Below are 23,681 nucleotides of genomic sequence, written 5' to 3' on the forward strand. Positions count from 1 at the left end.
TATAACAGTATGTAAAAAAAAAAAAAGAAAGAAACCGAGCACGCTGATGGGGGCAGAGCAAATTCAGATAGTGTGGGCTCAATTTTTTTTAAAAAAGCGATCCCTTGACCCCTTTTCTCTTAGGTTTCTTCATCCCAATGATCATACGCACTTCCCCTCATCACGAACACGATTCACCGCCTCTCTCTGTACAAAAAATTAAAGGAAAAAATTGTCTGAATGCAACCTAATTTATTGCGTCCGATTATCTTTAGCATTACACTACCCCCAAACCTTGCAGCATATCGCAACTGGACAATGGGCAAACGCACGTACATACGTAACTTCAAACACGTACACGCGCATATATAAATAAATATATATATATATATATGCGTCTTCACAAAGAGTGATAAGATAAAATTAAAAAAAATAAAACAAAATGGAAACAAAACGTACATTTTTACAATTCATTTATTGACCTATTTTACGAGCATATATTTAGCATAATCAAACTTCCCACCTTATTTCCCCCCCCCTTTCCCGCAAGTGCGCACTTAATCGCATCTGCAGACACCACATCCCACAAACTTCCCTTTTCCGCTTCTTTCTTTTTTTTTTTTTCACTCTTACCTTCAACCTACTGTCACATGACCAAAAGTTACGTACTGATATAAGTCCCGTAAATTTACAATATTTCCTTTTTGAAGCCTGTTGTGTGTTGAAGCAGGTTTCGCACAAGAAGATGGTGATAATCGTGAATGTTGACGGCTCCGTTTTCCTTTAAGGGGTGATAACGCGAATGACAACAACGGAGAAAGAAAGGGAGAGCACTGCGGAGTCATTTTTAAGAAAGTAAGTGATTGTATATTTTAAATTGATGGAAAGCAGGAATCAAAAAGAGGGGAAAGAGTCAAAAGGGGATAAACTTGAGGATCTGGAAAAGCATGAAATTTCTTCATACAAACAGTTGCATGTCATTTTTCCTTTTTTTTTTATGGCGTTTCCGGCATCCCCCCTCCCCCACACCCGCCTCGTGTAGCGGTAACAGCAACTACCTCGAGGAATAAGAATAACCGCTGGTACCCGTCTGCAATCTTCTCAACGTGCCGCGTAAGGCGTTTATTTCCTCTACTTTTGCCTGCAGGTCCCTGCGCAACTCATCAATTCCGCTCTTACGTTCGTGTCGGTTAGCATATATTTTTTCCATTTCGTAAAAGTTACATTCTTCTAGACGCCTTGCAATCTCTTCCGTCGTTATAGATGGGTCATGCCTCAAGTCAAACGTCACATGAAGCTCAACACCATCATCGCGGTAGTCAACATCCAATACATAATCCTCAGGTAAGTGGCAAGCAGCTGCTACGTCATGCACGATGGCGTTCACGAGAGCTTCCGGTGTGTTGGCCGCCACTAAACCCCAGTCGTCTCCAGGGAACTTTTTAGAGTGAAATGTCGTGTGTTGCGAACTTGTTGTCCGCGGGCGCCAGCGCTCGTCATGTAGCAATGCATCTTCCAGAGCATCAGCAGCAGTCTTCAGACACATTTCAAGCATCCTCGCCTCTGATGCGTGCATATCGCGGTCTGCCTCCAGAGTGGCTCGATTGGCCTTAAGTTGCTCTATATAAGTACAGAGAGCAGTGAAAACGCCACCAGAGTGGTCAACACCCTCTTCCTCTAACAAGTTAATCAACCACTGATCCTGTACTGTGTTCGCAGAGTTGAACGTTTCGGCCACTTCGGTAGTTTGTTGCTCATCGTCGCCATCCATGAAGTCCATACCAGACTTTTTACTGTTGGGCCTCCGCGCACCGTGAACATCTGCGTCCTTGTTGCCATCGGTTGCTCGCTTCAGTGCTTTTGTTAGTGCCTCCACTTCGGCTTGCAGTACTTGTACCTCCTCATCCAGCTCCGTGCGTTGATTGGTCACCTGCTCCAAGTCCAGGAGAAGGGTTTCCTCCTTTTTCTCCAACTCCCGACACTTTTGTTGCTCACGCGTGAGCAGCTCTTGGATTAGTTCACGGTCGTACATTGCCTCAACCAAACGATCTTTAATCAGAATTACATCGTTGTCACCCACGTCATCCACGACATTCTTCAAACGCTCTAAGGCGTGAGTTTGAGCATGAGCATCCCTCCTCGTGGTTATGCGAGATGTTCGATGCTCCGTGCACTCATCACTCCGCTCAGAAAAGAGGTGTGTGCTCGGTAGTCGCGAGGCGCCAAGTTCCATCATCGCCTGCTCTACATCTAGTAAGCATGAGTGAAGGTCTTCCTTTTCAACGTATTGCTGGTGCTTCAAAGGTCCTTCCTGAGTCCGACTCAAGCACTCTCGAAGGATAGAAAGCGCCCTCTGTTGGCAACCCTCTAAGTTTGAGACTTCACGCTGGAGGGCAATGGTTTCCTTGACGTATTCCGCTTTTAATTCGTTTAGAGCCATATCATTTGAACTTCGTGTCTCCCGCAGCTGCAACATGAACCGCTCCTGTATTTCTATAGTGCCGAGGCGCATACGGTTTACCTCTTCGTCCTGCAGTAGGCAAAGTATGCGGAAGTTCAGTCCACAACCCCGATTTACCCTCCTTTCGCTGTCTTCATCTGATTTACTCACATGCTTCTTAAGACTCTTCGTCTCTTCCTCAGTCTTGCCCCACACATCCCGAAGTTCATCCTCCTTTTCTCTGATATGGCCCTCCAGCTCATTGATGCGCTTCATAGCTCTCGACAGCTTCCTCTCAGAGTCGGCTGACTTCGAGGAAATGTTATTTGGGCGATCCCTGAGGCTGGTGGTGTCGCGGTGCATGATCTTCCAACGTTCGGCTGTAAACATCTGGTGAAGGTCGAAGAGTGATCCCAACTCCCGTGCAACCAGACGCAAACGCTCAATCGACTGATTGCAGAATATATGTGTTAAGCCAGTTGGTGCGGTAGAGACATAGGACTCAGTGACGTGTCGATCCCCAGCAACACGAGTTGCGACATTTGACCCGCGAGGAGTGCCCCGAAGCTGCTTCGACGCTGCACTCCGGATTTGTGCAATACTATCCCGCTTAAGAATCATCTCCTTTGACTTCAAGGGGCCTGTAATTGGTATCAGTTTGCAGAAGATAGACATTTGGAGTACCACTACTTTTTCGTCTGTGCGCACGAAGGATATTTCTCCTGATTCACTAAAGCTCCGAACAGTCATTTTAACACTGTCTTCACCATCTCTCCCCGAAAAGGGCCTCACCCTCGTACTTGAGTTTCCACTCCGGAGCGAAGCAGAAAATTTGCTGCCCTGTGCGCCCATTGTGTCCGACAACTGGTCGTCGATCATCCGGAGGGAGGCACGAGCCTTGTAGAGATAAACTTCGCTTGTCACCCACTTTTGAAGGAGCCCAGCGAGACGATTGTTGGCACTCACCACTGTGAAGTCAAAGAGGCGATCGCTCAAATATTTTTCATTTAGAGCATCAGCCAGTGCGTCATCCATGCGAACGGCATTTGGATCTGAGAGAAGGTCTGTAAATGCGCTAGAAGCCATGAACCGCTTCATCTGATCCCATTCATCGCTTTCAGATGAGGCCACCAGCTCAATGCACAAGAGTTCAAAAACTGCTCTCACCGCGCGCAACACAGCCTTTGGGGCCTCCTTCAGTCTCATCAACTCTTTCCACGATTCACGACTTATGTTTCGTATATCTTTCCTAATCCCCTCAACGATATTTTCTCTGCGCATAACATCATGCACATACAATTCACGCGATATCCTCTCTCGTCTTTCCTGGGCTGTCTCCACCACCCTTTCCTCCCGCTCAGGCACATCATCCTTTGAATTCCAAACAACCTTCCAGCACAACAGTGATACGAGTCCGGGATCCGTTACAGCTGGGCTGCTGCCAACACCATCAGCGGTGGCACCATCGGAAACAACCGTGCCAATAGCCCACATCCATTTCCCCTTGGAAACAAATTGGAAAGCCACAATACTACCCTCGGCGATATGTGTTTTTTCATCAACCGTCTCCACATAAACAGAGGTATACTCCTTTTTATCATCCGCCCGATGTCGACCGGGAACACGAGGTGAAACAATGCCGCGAGCTGCCCTTCGATCGGAACCACGAGGTGTAGCAGTCCCGGATAAACCTTGAGACACTTCGAGGAGGCTCTCCCTATCCTTGCCACCACGTCGGCTCATCTCAATCAAGCGCTCGAATCTTTTGGTACGATTTCTCTTTCTTGCCTTTTTTTTTTTCTTCCCCCTTGTTTCTGTGTTCCTTCACTTAAAACTACAGGGGGTTCCTACTACACGCTGAGATTTGCCTTTACTACGGTTTGAATGTTATATCGAACTTTTCCGCACCCGGTTACACAAAACGCGTACGACGCGTCTCTCTGCAAGGTCATCATCAAGTAGGTAATGTACCAAAAGAAAGAATGTGGGTAGAAGAAGGGGGGAAGGCAAAGAAGAGAAAGTAAATAAATAAAAAAGAGTGAAACAAAAAAAAAAAAAGAAAACTGAACCGTCGTTACCCACCAGTATATGGATAAACAAACATACTTTCCCCACACCATTGTTCACACATCCCCCTTTTCCATATCAAAGTAGACACGATTTGGTATCCAAGTTTGTCTGATTCTTTCCTCAAGTATTTTCCTCCATGAGGCTACACCAACCCTGTACAATGCACGCGACAGAGGTAGCGGTGTACATTTTCCCACAACTCTTGCATACGTAAGGTTTTAAATGTGTAGCAAACCCCCCGTTTTCATGGTGACATGCAACCCACCAACTTCCTGCACTGCTGTATGAACAACCTCCGGCGGCTCTTTTTATTTCCACCTTAAAAACCTAAGGTACAAATACCGTGGATTTCATTGTTCATTCCTGCCGCCGCTATAGTTCTAAGTGCATGCGCATGACGCTCATCCACCAATAGAAGAAGAGGAGGAAAAAATGTTTTGTTACACCCCATCATAAATTCCACCTTTACGCAGGAAACAGAGTTCATAGTCGAGCAGGGGGTGGCGAAAGAATAATAACGCCTCAGAGCACTACGTTTCAATTAAGAAAAAAAACGTAAGTCTCCCCACCATTCTTCTTTTTTTTTTTATGTATTTCCTTGTTTTTTTTTCTGTCTTTGTGCCTGATCCCCCCCCCCCACTCTTTACAGCTTCACACCCAAAACCGAGGTCCCCGCCGACGCAGCGGAGGGACCGACGCCTGCTCTATCAAAGGTTCTATGGATAAATCGACGTTGTGGCGACATGCAACTACAAAAAAAGCTCCGACAGCAACGTCTTGCCGAATATATAAGATAAAATATGCAAACACATTCGCGTATATATGTATGAAAAATGAATACAACGAGTAAGTGAAGGTTATCAACACACACATACATGCCGCACCGGTAACGGGAGACACGTGTAATAAGCACAACATGAAGTGGAACTTCTCCACATCTGTAGACATACAATCAATTCTGCGCCCGGTTTTTGGCTCCAACAGCACGTGGACGGTAACAACAACAACAACAGGACTTGTTGGAATTATTCCTCCTCGCAAAGGTTTCGTCCATCATGTTATTAGAAGTATGAGCTCCTCACATTGTCAATCGGAACATTATATTCATTTCTAACAGTGGGAGCGTCGGTTACACCAGTTTTGTGTGTGTCGTCGCTGAAGAAACTTTTGGTGGCAAACGGTTGCATGGTGCTGGTCGACATCCCATTAGCCACCTTGGAGTCCAAAGGAGCCCGAGCCAGTTGCCCATTTGACCGTTTATGTTCCGCTTTGTTTTGCTCCGACAGCACTGCACTAACTGAACTTCCTGCCAACAATGTTGAGTTTGACGAGGTGCCGTTGGCCGTACCATTACCAAATGACTTCACTGATTGCTGTGCTTCGAACTGCTTTTCTACCTCGCCTAACCTGCCGTCAGGTTTGCGTTCCTCTCCATAGCCGCTAGGGCCCTTGGTGGCATTCATTGACAAAACTCCGTCGTTGTTTTCAACAATACCGCGTGATGCGTGGGCATTAAATTGCCGATATGTTGTGCTCGCATTCTTGTTCAGTTCCTTATACACACCAAAGGAGGGAGGTACATAATTACCATTAAACCCTGCCGCCATGGGGTCACCCGTACGGACATCATTACTACCGTTACTAAGGGAAGGAATTAAACCAGAGTTCCAACGCCTTCCACTAATACTCGTACCGCGCTGGAGAGAAATGAGGGCATCGTTTGCGCACCTCAGCTCATTTGCTAGCTTACTGCGAGCGTCGTCTGTTTTCTCCAACTGATCTCGCAGTTCTGTAACCTTGCTTTGAAGCGCCTGGAGTTTTTCAGTGGAAGATGATAACTCACCCCTCAGTTGCATAATAGTGTTTTCCTTCTCTTGAATCAGACCATCCTGGCTATGAATCTGGCTTCGCATCATACGACTCCTGGTCTTTAACGATTTAATGTTTTTTAGTTGTGTGGAGATGATATGATGCGCCTTCGATAATGAAACCTCCTCCTTTGCTTTCTGCTCCGTCAACTGCTCATTTTGTGACGCCAAGATACGGACGTAATTGTCCTGCTTTTTATATTGATCACGGAGCATCTTATGTTCCTTTTCTCTTGATTCAAGTACGTGCTCCAGACCCCGTAACCGCTCCTGCAGCTTGACGCAATTCAATTCATTCTCGGAGAGTGAACTGGTTGCTTGCGAGCGGAAAGCTTTAAGTTCACCGTTTGCGGATCGCAGTTCCTCCAGATCCTTCGCCTGGACTTTACGTGTATCTTCGCTAACGCGCAACTCTGACCGCATTTTGATGACTTCCGAATCCAACGATGCTATGCGTTTTCGTGCCTCGTTAAGCTCCATCTCCTTCACTTGCAATTCCTCCCGCAGCCGCTTTTGCGTCTCTTCCGCGCGTTGTGCTGTGTGCCGTAGATCGGCTTCCAGTGTGGCGCGCAACTGAGACAGTTGACTGGCATGTTCTTCCCGTAGCTGACCAATACTTGTTAGTTGATTTCTTTTGCATTCACTCGTGGTCGAATCCAATCTATCACGTAAGGCAGTGGAGGTTTCCTCCAAGGTGGCCACTTCCCTTTTTAACGCTTCTATGTTTGCTGCAGCTTCTGTAGCTTCTTTACGATGTTCCTCAATTGCTGTGGTGTAAGCGCGCTCAAAGTGGCGGAATCGTTCCGCAAGGTACCGTTTCTGACCACTATCACCCTGGCGCAGAAGTATCAGCGAAATATGCTCCACCGTCCGAAACTCCGTGCGCTCCAATACGCGAAGTGTTCCACGCGTCGTATCCCTGTTGTCCACAACAAACGACACAACGTACGGTACAATTCCACTGCAAACATTATCCAACATGGTTACGAGATATTTTGGGAAACCACTGAAGTCGACGAGTAGTTCCAACTTTTGTTTAAAGACTCCATAATCATCCTCGAGTAGGTCCAGTTCAAAAAGGAAAAATGGATCGCCAGGATCCGTTAGTCGCATGCACACACGCCGTGACAGTCCATTACTGCCACCTTTCCCAGTTTGAATAGAAACTCCCAAATCGCGGCAAACTTCCTCACGATCCTCCAATTTAGCATGTACCGGAAGCAGAACCTCCAGTAGAGCAGTTTTGTCGGAGCTGCCACCCGTCAACGTATGAGTCGGTTCATTAAGGGCAGAAAATTCTGGATTCAAACTACGGTTGGGGTCACGCCATGATGTCACGTCGCGTAGGGCACTTGTGTCTACGCTACGACTCATGTTAATAATAATGTGCTTATTTGACTAAATGACACACACACACACACACAAATAAAATTAAAAAAATGAAGTCTGCGCCAACTAAGAACGGAGGAAAATATAATCCTACACGCCCTTGTGCACGCAAGGAGGGGTGGGACGGTAAGGGCCACGGTAAAGACGTTCTCTTCCCCTCCACAGTTGTCGCAAAACTATATTTCAAATATTTTTTTTTAAAAAAAGGAAGGAAAAATAGGAATTAGCAAATGAATTAGAAGTGCAACAATGATATGAATCATAGGGGGGGGGAACAGAACCCTTTTCCACCCTTCTTACATCTTTTTTGTTTTTGTTGTTGTTGTTGTTGTTTTTTTTTTTCATGGTATGAGGTGGGAGAAAGGTTATATGTTTATTTATTTATTTTTGGCTTATAAGAAATGTTCTGGCAACACGATTTCAGATGGGGCCTGTCATTTGAAACTCGGCGTACTCGGACACAGCTGCAAGTGCGCTGTCATTATCGTCGTGCTTCGCTAAGATGAAAAATATTTCTTAATTCGTTTCATTACTTGTTATATTATCCTTCTCACACACGCCGCAGATGCCTACAGTGCTCCAACATTCCCACAGTTAGAACACGGAATGGACAATAAAAAGGATAAATGCATACAAAAATTGAAGAGGGAAAATGCAGGTGGGGTGGAATGTGTTGCGTGAGGAAACGGCCAAAAAAAAAAAAGACAGAAAGAAAGAAGAATGGAGGAGGAGGAGGAAAAGGATGTAAGAAGGGCTAAGGAGGTGATAAATTTACCAGCAAAGAACGAACAAATCAATTCAGTGATAATTTTCACTTTCTTCTTCCATCCATATTTTCCGCTTCCTCACGCAATACGCCCCACTCCACATTAAAACATCACCTGCTTTTTCCAACCCCTTTGCCCCCTCCCCACCAAAAAAAAAAAAAACGAAAAAAAAGTGAGAACTTTAAACCTCGTCCTTCTGTTCCTCACTACAGATGCATAAAAACACAAACACAAACACGCAAACGCACACAGAGACATACATACGCATGTTTATAAGAATGATAATATGTGCTACGTCTAAGAAGATATGGCATGAATGTGACATCTAATCCTATAAGCGTGAACCAATAACCGAAAAAAAAAAACACTCCATCAATATTCCTCTTCCTACTCCTCCGCTTAAACCCAACAAAAAAAGGGTAGATCAAAAATAATAATAATAATAATATGAGAAGTCGAATCTCGTGGCATACTTTAACTCTTCCTTCGATATATTCGTCAACCGATAAACACCAGAGTATCATAACATCATCATCCACATTCCGCCATCCAAAACCAGAACAAGAGCCCAAAATGTAAAAAAAATGTGAAAAATGCGAGAAAAATATTTGATTTTTTTTTTTCTTTCCCCCCCGCCCACCCTCTCTCTCTCTCCTATTCGCCTTCTTCAAGTTCTTTCCCCAAACTTTCCCCCTTTCTATTTTTTTTTTCACAACTCTTAGTTGGAAGTACGGCTTTCATGTAAGAAACGGCGACGGAGTGCGGTGTCTCGCTGCTGCCTGGAGCTCGCTTCATTCAAACCTTCTTCACTAGCAACCTCTTCAGCAGCTGAAAAGGCACTATGGCGACCCTTTTGAATGCGCTCGTTAAATGCCTTTCGTGCGGGAGCTCCAGATACCCGATCCGCCACATAATCTATAGGCGTTTCGTAAAATGTGCCTTCACTCAGCACCATGGCTAAGTAAAAGAATATAATGGCGTTGCGCGCAAGTGTCAGGTGTGATGACTTCACTTCCGGGTTCTGCCGCCACTTTCGGCGAAACCATGAAATAATGGGGAGTTGAAATGAGGTAGGCATCCAGTGTTCGGCTGTGTCGTGAAGCAAAACGGCAATGGGAATGCCCACAGCCACAGCGGTCACTACAGTCCGGCTGCGCACAAGCGGGATGTGAAAGTTTTCGGCGCAGTGCACCATAGAACTCACACTGTGTGCAAGGCTATCCATATTGCCTTATTTCTTTTGTATATTGATTTTATTTACCCCTTATTTTTCTTCTCTTCTTTTTTCAAAAAAAAAACTTCAAATAGCACGCACACCACTGCAACTTCATTTAATCACAGAAAGAGATGGAGGAAGAAATAGATGTGCATAGTCGCATTTGCACGCGTGAGTAGTGAGACGTAAGCGCTAAACGCTTGGTATATTAACACCCTTCCACTGGTTAACTTTAAGTTGTCAAACATTAACGTAGCACGTCAATACACTTTCCCTCCTTGCTGGCCCTATGCACTCCCACACTCCCACTTCCCTCTCCTTTGTTTTTCTCTTCTTTTTCGCTCGTCTTACCGGACCTTTTGTTTCACTCCTCGTGTCACATTTTTCCTCTCAATTCTTACACTAAAGATTAGTTCCTAGACTTTTCCCCCCTCACGCTAACTGAGGTACTTCCTCTTTTTATCCCGAAAATGTTAAAGCAACAGTACACAAACACCTTTCAGCGAGTCATGTCCCTTCCAACTTCCCATAGCCACACTTACACGCATAAGCACCACAAAATTCCCTCATGAATGGTAAGTTGGTGTAGACACTTCAAGGTATGGAAAATAGACATACAAAACAGAAAAAAAATATAATACGAGGACAGACACTAACAATGCACCGCTTTCTTACAAATGCATACAGTACTATTCTGTTCACCACGTGTCGCAGACGGATTTAATAACGAAACACTAGGCACAAGCAGCCGCTCAACACCAAAAACCAAGGGGCAAAATTTTTATTTCTGAGGGGCACCCTCTCCTTTCCCTTGTCGAGCGCAATCATCGCACACCTTAACAGCCTCTGTAAATCCAACGGATGGGATGGTTGCCAGAGCTCCACTGCATTTGGCACACACCAGCCGACCACAGTTACGGCAGTGATGCCGAGAGAAGCGCCCAATCGACCCACGGCAAACCATACAAGTGGTGGTAGAGTCATCCGGCTGCCAAACTTTTACGCGTCGCTGCTTCTGACGGAAACAAACCGTGCATTCCCACAAGGACGGTGGCAAACTAAACTTTGTACCACATTCAGGGCATTTGGGAGCATATATGCGGTTAAACAAGTCTTTGTTCACCTGTGAAGGGCCCTTCGCAGTGTGTTGAACCTTCTTTTGTTCTATAGTTTGTTTCACCTCACAAAACTCCAACGGATGGGAGGCAACATATTCTTCCCAAGCTGCCTTCTGCGATTTTCGTTCCTCTTTGCGCCTTGCTTCTTCTGCAGCCAATGCCTCCTCCTCTGCCCGAAGTTGTCGTTCCCGCTCCCGTGCCTCACGACGGAGTCGGCGCCTCTCTTCCTTTTGTCTCCTTTCCTCTTCCCTAGCGAGTGCTGCCGCCTCCTCTGCAGCTTCCTGCTCTGCTAGCGCTGCGGCTTCTTCAGCTGCTAACTCTTCCTCTCGTCTCTTGCGGCGTTCCTCTCGGCGCCGCTCCCGTTCCTCTTCCTCTTCCCGTTGCCGCCTTTCCTCTTCTTCCTGTTGTCGCCTCTCCTCTTCTGCCTCCTGCTGCCGACGGAGTTCCTCCTCCTCCTCACGTTCCCGTTGCTGACGTAACAACTCGGCTTTACGTCGCTCCGATCGTTCCCTGCGTTCCTGAAGGGCAGCACGAAGTTCACCCCAAATTTTCTCCGCATGATGGTCAGTGGCCATTTCGCTGTATATTTTTGCCATGTCCATTACTGAGACATGCTCGAGAAGGGCCATCTCATCCTCGGAGATATTCCCCTTCAGCGCCTTCAACAGGCGCTGAACGGGTTCTCCGAGATCCTCAAACCGGATAGTGCCTTTGGTGGACAGTGCGCCTGGTGGTATGAACTACCTTGTGAAAAGATACGGAGAATGAAGGCTGAAAGCAATGAAACAGTTCACAATGAACAGGTGAAATAAGGAAGCGGACAAGCAATAATACACACACATATGTATTTATTTATTTATTTTTTTAGAAACTGGTAGTGAAGGGTAAACAGGTGTTACAGGGGGTCATATTCATTTTTTAAAAAAAGTGCACACAGAGGGAACAAACACCATGATGTACACGTAGATCATAAGGCCCTTCTGCCTCCTCTCCCCCTTTCTATTCCCCTTGGGTTCGCGAGCGTAAGAGTTACAACTTATTGTGGGACAAACTTATTTGGCATCTTTTTCACTTTTCATATTACTACCAATGTTACTCGCTGCCGATGCCGCAGTACTCCTCTTCACCCCCGCCCAAATATAATGACCGGTGTATAACCTACTGGAAAGACGGAAGCTTAAATGTAATTGACGTGAGGCAAAAGTCTTAAGAACGTCTGGACACGCTACAATATGCCGCATCTCTATTTGTGAAACACCATGGTTAAGCGCACATCTTGACAGATCAGCGGGTGGAATAAACTTGGCCCAGTCGTGCGTTCCGGGTTCCACTACGCCAGTGATATGTTCCGCCACGACAATAAAGCTCAATGCGGTAAAAAGTGACTTATCCATGGTGGAAATTACAAGCACGCCACCGGGTTTTGTTGCTGCGCAAATATCGTGCAAAAATGCCGCCGCATCGCTCACGTGTTCAATCACCTCCGAAGCCACTACAAGTTCAAATTGCCGTCCTTCTCCCTCCACCACCTCGTGAAGTGGCACACAACGATATGCAAGCGATGCTTGTGGAGTAATATCACGGAGAACTCGCTGACGCCGCTCCTCTGCTACGGCAATACTTTCCTTACACATGTCAATGCCCAATACATCACCACCTAATCGTGCAATGCTCTCAGAAAGAATACCTCCACCACAACCAACATCCAATACACTCATTCCTGGTCTTATTCCTGCTGTAGCAGCCAAGTCGGATGGAGTAAATGCGCACCGGCATGCCTTATTTATGAACTCAACACGTACAGGATTGAATTGATGTAACGTACGTAAGGGACCTTGCGGGCACCACCAATATTTCTGCAAGCGACTGAACTTAGAAATTTCAGCAGCTGATACGCCGCGAGCCATTGCTGAGGACATGTTAAAACACCACGAAACCGACAAATAACAAATAATAGCCGTGGTAATATACCAAACTATAATAATAATTATTATTATATATAGATGGATATATATATATATATATATATAGATACAGATACAGATATATGCTACTGATATATTCGCTATGAACTTTCTTGTAACTAACCGCGTAGGGGCGCCGGATTCTTCTCTTTCTTTTTTTCCTTTTCACCTTCCCCCCTACCTTTTCTAGTCAAAAGTGCGAGGGTGATAATCACCTAACATTTAAAGGTGTCACAACCATAGGGAGGAACAAAGAAAAAAAAAGGCACAAAGACATTAATATATGAATAAATATATGTGAGGAGAACGTAGACAGGAGCAGAGGAAAAAGAAAATAATCGCGAAAAGTGAAGCAATCGAGATACCGTTGCGGGGAAGTGTAAACGCATCGCCGTAAAAAGTCTACATTTTATCGTTTCTTTTCAAAAAATTTCTTCACCCTTCGTATTTGTGGGCGCGTGTGTGAGAAATTAGTTTCTTGTGTATCTCTCTCTCTCTCTGTGTGTGTGTGTGTGTGTGTTTGTTTGTTTGTTTGTTTTATTGCTATTATTACTTTTTCCCCTTCCTTTTGTCTTCCCGCCCTTTAATCGGTATCCCATTCAGAGGGGGGTTTTCCTCTACGTGAAAGTTTAAAAATCCAAATGTGAAGCGGTAGCGGCGAAAGTTATGGTAACACCATTACCGAAATGACAAACAAGAAAAATACAAATAAAATCAAGTAATAGACGATAGTAAGTGGTCAAGGTTTTTTCTTTTCATTTTCAAAGAAAAAAAATAAAAAAAGAAACTAAAAGAACGAAAGAGTAAACGCACTAGATGCTTTTAATCGACTCCTTCGGGGGTATTGAAAAATAATAAAACACCACTCGAGAGGATGGGAAGAGGAGGTATAAAAAGAAGCAACTCATCACACTCGATTTTTTTACTTTTATCCGTTTTCATACAAATGCATGGACATATATATATATATATATACGCAACAAGACAAAACAAGCACAACGTATCGTATCGTATACCGTCGTATCGCCTCCATTTTTCTTCTTTTTTTCCCTGCTTCTGCTGCTGCTACTGTTTTTGTTGTCTGTCTGTTTTATTTGTTTTATTTTGCTTCTACTCTCGTAGCCTTCGATTCCACTCGCCTTCCGTTACCTTCTGCCAAATGTACGAAAAAAAAAAAGGAAAAGAAACGTTTTACAACAATCCTTTTCACGAGGCAAATTCACACGTATCATTTCCCCCCCCCCTCTCTAACCACTTCTCCTTTTGTTTATATATCTATTTATTTATTACCACGCCTTTTTCCACCTTATGTCCTCCGAGTTTCCCTTCACCGTATACATATATATATATATATTCCCAATAGTTTCTTTGATCCCACACTCTTTTTTTCTTTTCCTTATCCTTTTTTTTTTAACAATGGAAAAGAATTATCATCGCAGCCACCAGGTAGCGACGAAAAAAAAAAACAAACAAAGAAACAAAAGAAGAAAATAACAACAACACCAAAAGTGTCCAGAAAATAAAGGGGAGGGGAGGAAAGAAAAAAAAGAATGAGTAAAAATATTTAATGTCATCCGTAAGAACATGCTATAAGGAAAGTTTGGAAAAAAAAATGAGATATTCGGGATGATGAAGTAACCGGCACCGCTTAAGGAGGCAAAGAGGTAACAAAAGATTGAGAGAAGTGAAAAAAAAAAAAATGAGGATGAAAATGTAACGAAAAGGGGAAAGAACAAGAAGGAGAGGAAAGGGGAGAAAAAAAGAGAGAGAGAGTAGAAAACAAAACAAACAAACAAACAATAATAATAATTATTATTATTATATTAATTAAGTACACCCATGCACAGGAGGGAAGGGAAAGGGAAAATATGATGGGGTAAAGCCGCTGTATTCCACTCCTTATAGTTTTAAAACTTATGTACATTCACAAAAGCACGCATTCGTGTGGTACAATAAGTCAAGTTTGGAGCGAATAGGAAAGGTGGGCAGAGAAGATGTAACGAACAACGAAGATAAATGGAAGGGGAATTATTTAAGTGGAGGAAGAAAAGAGGGAGAAAACAATTCATGCGCACTGCTCGTTTCTCCATTTACTTTTTTTTTGTTGCTGTTGTTTATTAATTAATTTCTCTTTTATTACTTCTTTCCGTTCAACGGAAGAAATATATACACAAGAATCCCCCCTTTCACATTACTAACTGGAAAAATAATTACTTGAGCAAGTAGTATTAGTAAACACACACCTTTCTAATCTTTCAACAAAAAGCGCAGAAATAAGATATAATACCGATGGTAATTTAATTGATCATAGAGCTTACTTCGCTTAATGAAGCACCGACCTTCACAAACATACACTCATGTATGAAAGTTTACGTTTGTTTTCACACAAAAATGTAACTGAGAAAACAAACAAAATTCGAAACCGTACATAAATTGTTACTCACTGCAAGAGCCGAAAGACGACCACTCCCAAATATAAACAAACATAAGCGTAAGCGCAAACGGACAATAAAAACGAGTACATATACATATATACATATATATATATATATATGATCTGTATGCATAATGATAATAATAGTAACAGTGACTTTTATACAGTAGCTACGCACGGACTCAGTTGCCGTTGCAGCGCGTCTAACTGTACATTCAAAATATAAAAAAGGTAAAAAAATATTTAAAGATAGAAAAATGGCATGTCGTTGATAAGTATTGGGGAACGCCTTAAATCTAAAGTACGCAAAAGGGCCACGAATCCCTGACCGGGTACACACGCACAACCAAAGAGAACTACAAGAAAAAAAAAACATTGTTGACTTACGATGTTCGAGTCTGTATTCACAGAGCCGTTGCGTACCTGTTATTTAAAAACGTTGTTGCGACATTGTTTGCTTGCTTCTTTTTTTGTTTTTTTTTGTTATTGTTTTCGCCATCGTTGTTATTGTGACAACGTCTATAAGTATAAGCACGCACAAAAAACACATGCACACACAAATGGCGATAGTACGGAGCTGCAGCAGGAAGGAGAAGTAGCTGTCATTAATCGACTCACCGCAGTCATTTTCCACGACAAAAAAAAAGGAACTGCAGCACTAAAATGACGTGCCACCAGTGTCCTTTCCTTCCCTTTACTTCATTTTTACCTTTTTCTTTGTCTGTCATTCTCTCTCTCAAACACACACGTCGCCGGATTCGAACACAATCAAATCCATTCAATACTTACAGAATTCCTAACGCAGAACACCACGCTGCCTTCTTTGCAGTAATACCTACGAGCGTCCTATCCGTGATCATTTCCGGTCGTACATTTGCGCGCCGGAGGGTAACAAGCGCCTGCAAAGCCTCAGGATTTTGAAGACAACTGCCCACTTCAGCAGGACAACATTGATGAGCCGCTATAACACCTATTGCAGGAGACCGAAGTATCATATGTGAAATACGCCCAACATTCCCTTCTAATCGCGCAGTGAAGGGAACATTCAAAATAAGTGAAGGAACTGGCGCCTCCGTGTTGCCGCCCGTCTGCACCAAACATCTGCTCGCTGTTGCTGTTGTGTTCCCCAATTCATTAATATTATTAGTAGAAACCTTTGTTGCATCACACTCAGACGGGGAGGGACATTTCTCAAGACTGTGTGTAACGGGCTGCGGGCACCAGCCAAGAAATGGACGAGTATGTGCCAATACAATAGTTCCTTGAAACTGACAAGGATCAGCAGCACCACTCGTCGTTAAGTGTCGTTCCACTTTCACATGTTCAAAGTCGAATCCACAAAGAAGAGTAATGAAAAAATCCTCTACGAGTTTTGCACCACCCACCTGCCCATTAACCTGGCAGGTGAAATCGCTGTCATGCGTACGCATACCACTAAATGTTTCACCAAATCCATATGTATGTAAGTCAGGTCCCTTAACGCCTTTGCAAAAGGGGCTCCAAAACCGCTGCATCACACGCCCCATGTCGAATGGATTGTGCGGTTCTTGCAGTGGACAGCGGACGACACGCGTACGCCACGACATGTTATGCCGAAGCAACGGAGTTGCCGAAACAAAAAAGGGTAGCGGCCGCAGTGGAAGTTTCAATGAGGGAATCCAGAGAAACAAAAAGGGACGGCTGGTGCCGATATTTTTATACTTATTTATAGATTAATTGATGTCTGTTCACTAAAGTTAAGCCCCGTATATTAACTTTTAGTTGCTGTTTTTTTTTTCCGGTTCGAAGTGCTTGGATGCAATTTACCCTCTACTATTATGGGAACAGAGTAGTAGTTATTGTTATTTCTACTACTCGTCTTATCCTAACTCCACCAAGCCACAACCCGTTCTGTCAAATTTTCTTTGTAACCTCTTATTTTTTTTTCTCTATTCTTCCGTAACTATGGGAGAACAGCTGTAAATAAATATATATATATATATGTAGTATATATCAGGCAATGCACCTGAGCACTACAAGGCTACACTGATATATTCCCTATAAGTTTGCGAAATAGGTGTAAAATCCCCGCCGCGTACCGTAATTCAGGGCGGATGAAAACACACAAAAGAAAACTACTGATTTCACGTTTACTTTCCGCATGCAGCAACGCAAAATAAAAGAAAACAATAAGAAACGAGCAATAAAATGTGGGAAAGAAAGTTAATGGCGTATACATTAGGTAAATTTCACAACATGAGCAACCAATAACAGGTGACAACAGCAGTAAAGTAATACTCCGTTCCCACTCCTAATACAAAGTAACGAGACTCAGAATGTGGTGAACGAAGGGCAGAGGGGGCAAAAACGCTGTCAAACAAGAATAAAGGAAGGATAAAACTTTTTTTTTTTATAAAAAGGGGAGAGCAAGGGAGAACAACCATATAGAAAGAAGATAATAATGATAACAATAAATAATAATTATTTATTTATTTTTTTTTTTTTGGGGGGGGGAAGGGCAGCGCTGCGTAGCAGGTAGCCTATGTGTAACTTTCCATTTGAAAAGAAGTTCCGCTATCATAAGTGAATCAAAGTACACATGGCACCTAAGGAACCACGCCCCTCCCTCTCGTGTAAAATAGTCATGTGAATTGGAAATAATAAGACTGTACACGCGGCGCAGTGGAATATTTTCTTTGGTTAATTTGCTCTCCTCTTCGTTTGTACTTTCTTGTTGTTGCTGTTGTTTTTTTTTTTGCTTCTTTTTTTCCGTACAAATTCTACTTTCCTCCCTTTCCACTTCAGGAACCCCATGTATGATAGTGATGTCGTAGTACTTTCTTTGTTTTTTTTTCCCCTCCCTGTCAACCTCCAGCGTACACACGGTATTTCACCCGTCACTGACCTCCTTCCCAAAAATTATTGCCAGAGTGTTTGTGAAACAACGGAGAAAAAAAAAGAGGTATCATATCCTGACAGTGGCCATATTGTCGTGGACACCGTTATGTAAAGGGTCATGGTTGCATGGTGAAGCAAAAAAAAAAAAGATGAGAAGACAAAAAGTAATCAACAGAATGAATAAAAGGAAGTCGGTAACCATGGGGAAATACCGGCTGTTGATTGGAAGAAACACAGATGATAATTATTTGAGTAACGACTTAACTACCCCCCGCCCGTTCATTTCAGCAAAGGGTAGTTTGTGTAACTGACACCATCCTTCAGGATTCTAGAAATTGTTAAAGCAATATACGACATCCAAAAAATCACAAAGAACAAAATCTCACCACGCATCCAATACCGTGGCACAAACAGCATCGAGAAACTCACAAGGGTCGCTAGCACTGCAGCTGCCATACCACCAAGTACCATTCTGTTGAGCCCTGAGAAGTTACGGGAAAATGGACTCTCAAATTGAGTGTGGAAAAGAGCAGGATCATGCTGACACGTGAGTAGAGAAACGGCATCCTGTTTCTGTCCATCAAAGAAATTTTGTTGCCACCAGCGGCGCAGTGCGATTCGCACCACATCAAACGTGGCCGGTCCCCATTCCCCAGTTAGTAGAAAGTCCACAAAATGGGGGTCGCTTCCAGCGTACAACCTGGAAAGTGAAATTCCCAGTTCAACCCACATATGCTTACATCTCTCTACGCTGCAATGAAACTCACCATTCCCTCGCGCTCCGTCACTTCCATCATCCTCATCTTCATACTCATCCTCATCGTCACTGAGGTTCATTTCTTCCCCATGCCCAAGTACATACCTAATCATCTGAGGAAGAATGTTAATAGCAATCATGGACTGAACAAGGTTTGTCCGATCCAAGCAATCCAAACAGTTCACCCGAACGTAATGTTTCTGCTGGTGGACAAGAACCAACTCGCAAGTCGCCCCGTCAGCATCAGCGGTGCTGGGAACAGATGGAGGCGATGACCCACTCGATGGAGACGGATGTCCTTCATTGCTAAACTTCCAAAAATCTACGAACTGCGATCCACCTTCGTTTTTCCTATTTAGCAGAGTATCAACTTCCATTCGCATTAAGTTGTAAGGCGCATTTTTAGCCCTCCGTTCCTTTACGTTGTATTTTGTATAATAAACGTCAACGGGCCTTGAGAGAGCGCCATTCCCTTCACGAAGTTTTAATGCCGCTGCTTCGAACGCCTTTGAAATTGGCAACTCGGCTTTGCTAAGCGACGTGGTGTCAAGACAATGGATAGATGTCATCCCATCGAATAAAGCCAAAAGGGCATTTAAATGCAAGACCAGTTCATCAACCCCTGACGATGGCGAAGATATGGTAATCGTGGGGATGAATGTTAAATTCGCTGGCTGACTCCAGCAACGAGGCACAGAACCACGAAGAATGGTAAAGGCTGCCACGCGCTGCTTTTCATTAGCGGCCTTATCCCCCTCGTTTCCCGACGCTAAAGGAAAGACCCAAAGCGTTGATGCAGAAAAGTTCGCTGCAATCCCACTACCAGCATTGTCAAGCCCACGCCGATTGTATCGCGTACCCGCCCACCGGTAGCTAAGGCGATTGATGAGCAACATCTGAACACCCTCCTCGGGGGAAGTAGTCGCCTCCACAATACCCCTAATAAACGCAGGAACGTACACGTGGTAATCACAATTCAGCGAAGCTACAACCTCATCAAACGCACCAAGCAGAGGCGAATTCCACTGGAAAACCACCCGCTGCGATATTTGTCCCTCGGAAGAAATCGCTAAAGAAAAGGCGCCACCACCCTTCACGCTGCTGCCATTCAACGACGGCGTGAGTACCTCCTTCATACCCTTCACAACATCACCAGGTTCCAGGGTTAAGTTCGCAGTCGGTGAATAGTAAAAATAAGAAGCACCGCAGTGTTGCTCCGACTGCGCACAAAAGCTATCGACAACCCTACAATACTCTAAAACCATTTCTTCCCTGGCATGGCTTTGTGAAGAACCCTGCGAAGCGCTTGCTTCATCTTTCTCGCCTGAACCACCATCATCACCGTCCCCGCTCTTATTCACGGACAGGTCAGACGCTGTTTCCGGTAGTCGAAGCCACGACAGTTGCTTTACCGCAAACACGTCGTGGGTCTCCCCAATAGTTATTGTGGTAACACGTTCCCGTTCAGAAACATACAAAAGTATCGACGCAGAGCCAATGCGAAGAACACCAAATAAAGCATAACAGGGAATACAACGGACCGGTGTAAAATCTTCAAATCCAGAGGAGGAAGCATCGGACATAACTCCATCATCAACCACATCACAAACCGCCTTTTCAGAATCTTTGCTAACATGAGAAACGGCATCATCCGCAGCCACATTACTCGGCAACACGAAACATTGACGCTCCAAATTCCAAATAAGTCTGGGATAAGAATCATCATTAGGGACAAAAGAGGCAGATTCACCATCAATAACGATATTTCCAAAAAAATCCCCTAAAGACATAATTCACCTACAACTAAAAATAAAAAAACAATAAATGAAAAACTATTTCCTAAGGGGTAAAGATAATTATGCACTCACCAACATAAATCTCCAAAAAAAAAGGAAATATAAATACAAGAAAAAGCAAAAAAAACAAAAAATCGCTACAAACAAAACAACTACATAAAATAAAAAAGAATAAACAAATTAAAAGAAGAACAATAAAACAAACATTATCCGGGGGAAAAAACAAAGACTTACACAAAAAAAACATCAAACAACAACCTAATCCACAAAGCAAAAAGTCATTTTCAAAAAAGAACATCCAAACACTTACTCAGAAGTCAAACAGACAAAATTAACTGATGTCAGCATCAAATAAATTCAGCTGAAACACGGATTTGACAGACTCATCATTGACACAAAACAAGGTAAGAGCAACACCACCAAACAGTTCAGAGCAGGAATAAGAAGGAGGGCGGCATGTACATATGTGTGTGGGGTAATGTTGGTGTAATGGGGAAAAGGTGAGAAAGTTACCGTACGCCTCGGACGCAGGACGCACGCGGCTGGAATGTTGTGCGGCGCCCCAGAAACTATCGTAACACTCGTGCTCAATCCATGTTCGGGTGTGTGTCATAAGACCGTCGTAAGTGGTTTATCGTCATGGGCAAAGTACAAGGTGTATCCGCAGTGACCAAAGAGACAATGCAGAATCTGGCAAAGAGAAAGGGCGAAAGCCAAGCAATAAGGGTGGTTTCAAATGTAAAACAAGGAAAAAGGGAGGGGGGGGTGACAGCAACCACACACATGGTATGATAACGTGCCACGACGAAACCAAACACCATCAGCCGGGGAAAGAAGAATATTCTTTAAATGGGTTATTGTCATTCAAATACACTCAGAGACTCCAGTCCATTGATGTCATCAAGTAGCGCGTTTACGACAGGTTAGGTGTACCGCAAAGCAACTCTCGGAGCGCACCAAGATGGCCTACGGCATGCAATCACAAAACGGCCGCTCCATGGCTAAAGCCCCTTTTTCATTCTTGTTGTCCATAAAAACACTGAAGGGAGAAAACAGAGGAAGGAGAAGGTAACAATATCAAACAAGAGAAGAGTGTGCACTAACCAATAACCTCCGTTATAATTCTCGGACCACGTGAGTGTGCAAACAAGGACACAGAAATGTTAGCCCAAGACACAACTCCAATGTGGGCCTTCCCCTACGGTTACTGCCCCAACACATAATTGTAATTATAATAATAACCATAATCATAATTATACACCTGACGTCAAGTGAAAAAAACTCGGCGCGTCAGAAACAATATTAGCGTCACGGGTTCTGTTCAGATGTTGCTGTTAATTTGTTATATTAGGTATTCATCACACGCACCTACTCGCCGAACTGCTAACCCCACACGTCAGCTCGGAGCGAAAGATAGAGTTCACAGTTGCATCGACATAGTGTGTTTCCGTTCCGCCTACGCGGTATCGGAAGCTCTTTCATCAGTAGCGGGGAACGATGGATGGGGGATAAACACTTAACAAAGGGGAAAATGTGCATGGAATAGGTAATACAATAAGAGAAGGGGGAAGTAAACAGGGAATCACGGAAGTAAGGTTCAGTGCAGGTCTGTGTTATGGTGTCCTCACAGGTTCTCGGTGCAATTTGAACATATTGTACATCGTCACCCACTACATTCCCTCTCGACTACCCTGCCACTCACAACATTATACTGCCGCCCACATTAGCCATTCCAAACTCACTGCGGTAATGTATCCTCGTGTGTGCTTGCGTGTATATGTGTATATATGTGTATGTGTATGGAGTCGCGCCCAAGTGCCCGAGGTTGAGTACCTGAAGGACACGATAGCCATCAGACCCGAAAGGTGATTTGTGTTGTATAGATCCCTCATGAATATGACGTCGGAACATGTTTGGACGCTCAAGTAGTTTCCATCATCGGCCACACACATACACAAACCTCCGCACACCCAAACACTTACTCAGAAGTCAAACAGACAAAATTAACTGATGTCAGCATCAAATAAATTCAGCTGAAACACGGATTTGACAGACTCATCATTGACACAAAACAAGGTAAGAGCAACACCACCAAACAGTTCAGAGCAGGAATAAGAAGGAGGGCGGCATGTACATATGTGTGTGGGGTAATGTTGGTGTAATGGGGAAAAGGTGAGAAAGTTACCGTACGCCTCGGACGCAGGACGCACGCGGCTGGAATGTTGTGCGGCGCCCCAGAAACTATCGTAACACTCGTGCTCAATCCATGTTCGGGTGTGTGTCATAAGACCGTCGTAAGTGGTTTATCGTCATGGGCAAAGTACAAGGTGTATCCGCAGTGACCAAAGAGACAATGCAGAATCTGGCAAAGAGAAAGGGCGAAAGCCAAGCAATAAGGGTGGTTTCAAATGTAAAACAAGGAAAAAGGGAGGGGGGGGGTGACAGCAACCACACACATGGTATGATAACGTGCCACGACGAAACCAAACACCATCAGCCGGGGAAAGAAGAATATTCTTTAAATGGGTTATTGTCATTCAAATACACTCAGAGACTCCAGTCCATTGATGTCATCAAGTAGCGCGTTTACGACAGGTTAGGTGTACCGCAAAGCAACTCTCGGAGCGCACCAAGATGGCCTACGGCATGCAATCACAAAACGGCCGCTCCATGGCTAAAGCCCCTTTTTCATTCTTGTTGTCCATAAAAACACTGAAGGGAGAAAACAGAGGAAGGAGAAGGTAACAATATCAAACAAGAGAAGAGTGTGCACTAACCAATAACCTCCGTTATAATTCTCGGACCACGTGAGTGTGCAAACAAGGACACAGAAATGTTAGCCCAAGACACAACTCCAATGTGGGCCTTCCCCTACGGTTACTGCCCCAACACATAATTGTAATTATAATAATAACCATAATCATAATTATACACCTGACGTCAAGTGAAAAAAACTCGGCGCGTCAGAAACAATATTAGCGTCACGGGTTCTGTTCAGATGTTGCT

General features: G+C 44.1%; 10 protein-coding genes across 10 annotated transcripts; 1 reads left to right on the forward strand and 9 right to left on the reverse strand.

Annotated features, from left to right (window-relative positions):
- Window positions 1–1,033: 1,033 nt before the first annotated feature.
- On the reverse strand, window positions 1,034–4,162 carry TbgDal_IX6140 (hypothetical protein, conserved; the record flags this gene model as incomplete). The annotated part of the gene is made up of 1 exon (XM_011778502.1): window positions 1,034–4,162. The coding sequence occupies one exon, from the start codon at window positions 4,160–4,162 to the stop codon at window positions 1,034–1,036; it is 3,129 nt and encodes a 1,042-aa protein (XP_011776804.1).
- Window positions 4,163–5,550: 1,388 nt separating this feature from the next.
- Window positions 5,551–7,731, reverse strand: TbgDal_IX6150 (hypothetical protein, conserved; the record flags this gene model as incomplete). Its single annotated transcript, XM_011778503.1, has 1 exon — window positions 5,551–7,731. One exon carries the CDS (start codon window positions 7,729–7,731, stop codon window positions 5,551–5,553), a length of 2,181 nt encoding a protein of 726 aa, XP_011776805.1.
- A 988-nt stretch (window positions 7,732–8,719) lies between these two features.
- TbgDal_IX6160 (hypothetical protein, unlikely) lies at window positions 8,720–9,037 on the reverse strand (the record flags this gene model as incomplete). Its single annotated transcript, XM_011778504.1, has 1 exon — window positions 8,720–9,037. One exon carries the CDS (start codon window positions 9,035–9,037, stop codon window positions 8,720–8,722), a length of 318 nt encoding a protein of 105 aa, XP_011776806.1.
- A 194-nt stretch (window positions 9,038–9,231) lies between these two features.
- On the reverse strand, window positions 9,232–9,738 carry TbgDal_IX6170 (hypothetical protein, conserved; the record flags this gene model as incomplete). The annotated part of the gene is made up of 1 exon (XM_011778505.1): window positions 9,232–9,738. One exon carries the CDS (start codon window positions 9,736–9,738, stop codon window positions 9,232–9,234), a length of 507 nt encoding a protein of 168 aa, XP_011776807.1.
- A 772-nt stretch (window positions 9,739–10,510) lies between these two features.
- TbgDal_IX6180 (zinc finger protein, predicted) lies at window positions 10,511–11,476 on the reverse strand (the record flags this gene model as incomplete). The annotated part of the gene is made up of 1 exon (XM_011778506.1): window positions 10,511–11,476. The coding sequence occupies one exon, from the start codon at window positions 11,474–11,476 to the stop codon at window positions 10,511–10,513; it is 966 nt and encodes a 321-aa protein (XP_011776808.1).
- Window positions 11,477–11,899: 423 nt separating this feature from the next.
- Window positions 11,900–12,766, reverse strand: TbgDal_IX6190 (3-demethylubiquinone-9 3-methyltransferase,putative; the record flags this gene model as incomplete). The annotated part of the gene is made up of 1 exon (XM_011778507.1): window positions 11,900–12,766. One exon carries the CDS (start codon window positions 12,764–12,766, stop codon window positions 11,900–11,902), a length of 867 nt encoding a protein of 288 aa, XP_011776809.1.
- Window positions 12,767–13,761: 995 nt separating this feature from the next.
- TbgDal_IX6200 (conserved hypothetical protein, unlikely) lies at window positions 13,762–14,334 on the forward strand (the record flags this gene model as incomplete). The annotated part of the gene is made up of 1 exon (XM_011778508.1): window positions 13,762–14,334. One exon carries the CDS (start codon window positions 13,762–13,764, stop codon window positions 14,332–14,334), a length of 573 nt encoding a protein of 190 aa, XP_011776810.1.
- Window positions 14,335–15,192: 858 nt separating this feature from the next.
- TbgDal_IX6210 (hypothetical protein, unlikely) lies at window positions 15,193–15,621 on the reverse strand (the record flags this gene model as incomplete). Its single annotated transcript, XM_011778509.1, has 1 exon — window positions 15,193–15,621. One exon carries the CDS (start codon window positions 15,619–15,621, stop codon window positions 15,193–15,195), a length of 429 nt encoding a protein of 142 aa, XP_011776811.1.
- A 409-nt stretch (window positions 15,622–16,030) lies between these two features.
- Window positions 16,031–16,831, reverse strand: TbgDal_IX6220 (hypothetical protein, conserved; the record flags this gene model as incomplete). The annotated part of the gene is made up of 1 exon (XM_011778510.1): window positions 16,031–16,831. The coding sequence occupies one exon, from the start codon at window positions 16,829–16,831 to the stop codon at window positions 16,031–16,033; it is 801 nt and encodes a 266-aa protein (XP_011776812.1).
- Window positions 16,832–18,401: 1,570 nt separating this feature from the next.
- On the reverse strand, window positions 18,402–20,669 carry TbgDal_IX6230 (synaptojanin (N-terminal domain), putative; the record flags this gene model as incomplete). The annotated part of the gene is made up of 1 exon (XM_011778511.1): window positions 18,402–20,669. One exon carries the CDS (start codon window positions 20,667–20,669, stop codon window positions 18,402–18,404), a length of 2,268 nt encoding a protein of 755 aa, XP_011776813.1.
- Window positions 20,670–23,681: the final 3,012 nt, after the last annotated feature.

Source organism: Trypanosoma brucei, chromosome 9 (genome assembly GCF_000210295.1).
Source record: "Trypanosoma brucei gambiense DAL972 chromosome 9, complete sequence".
Classification (NCBI taxonomy): Eukaryota; Euglenozoa; class Kinetoplastea; order Trypanosomatida; family Trypanosomatidae; genus Trypanosoma; species Trypanosoma brucei.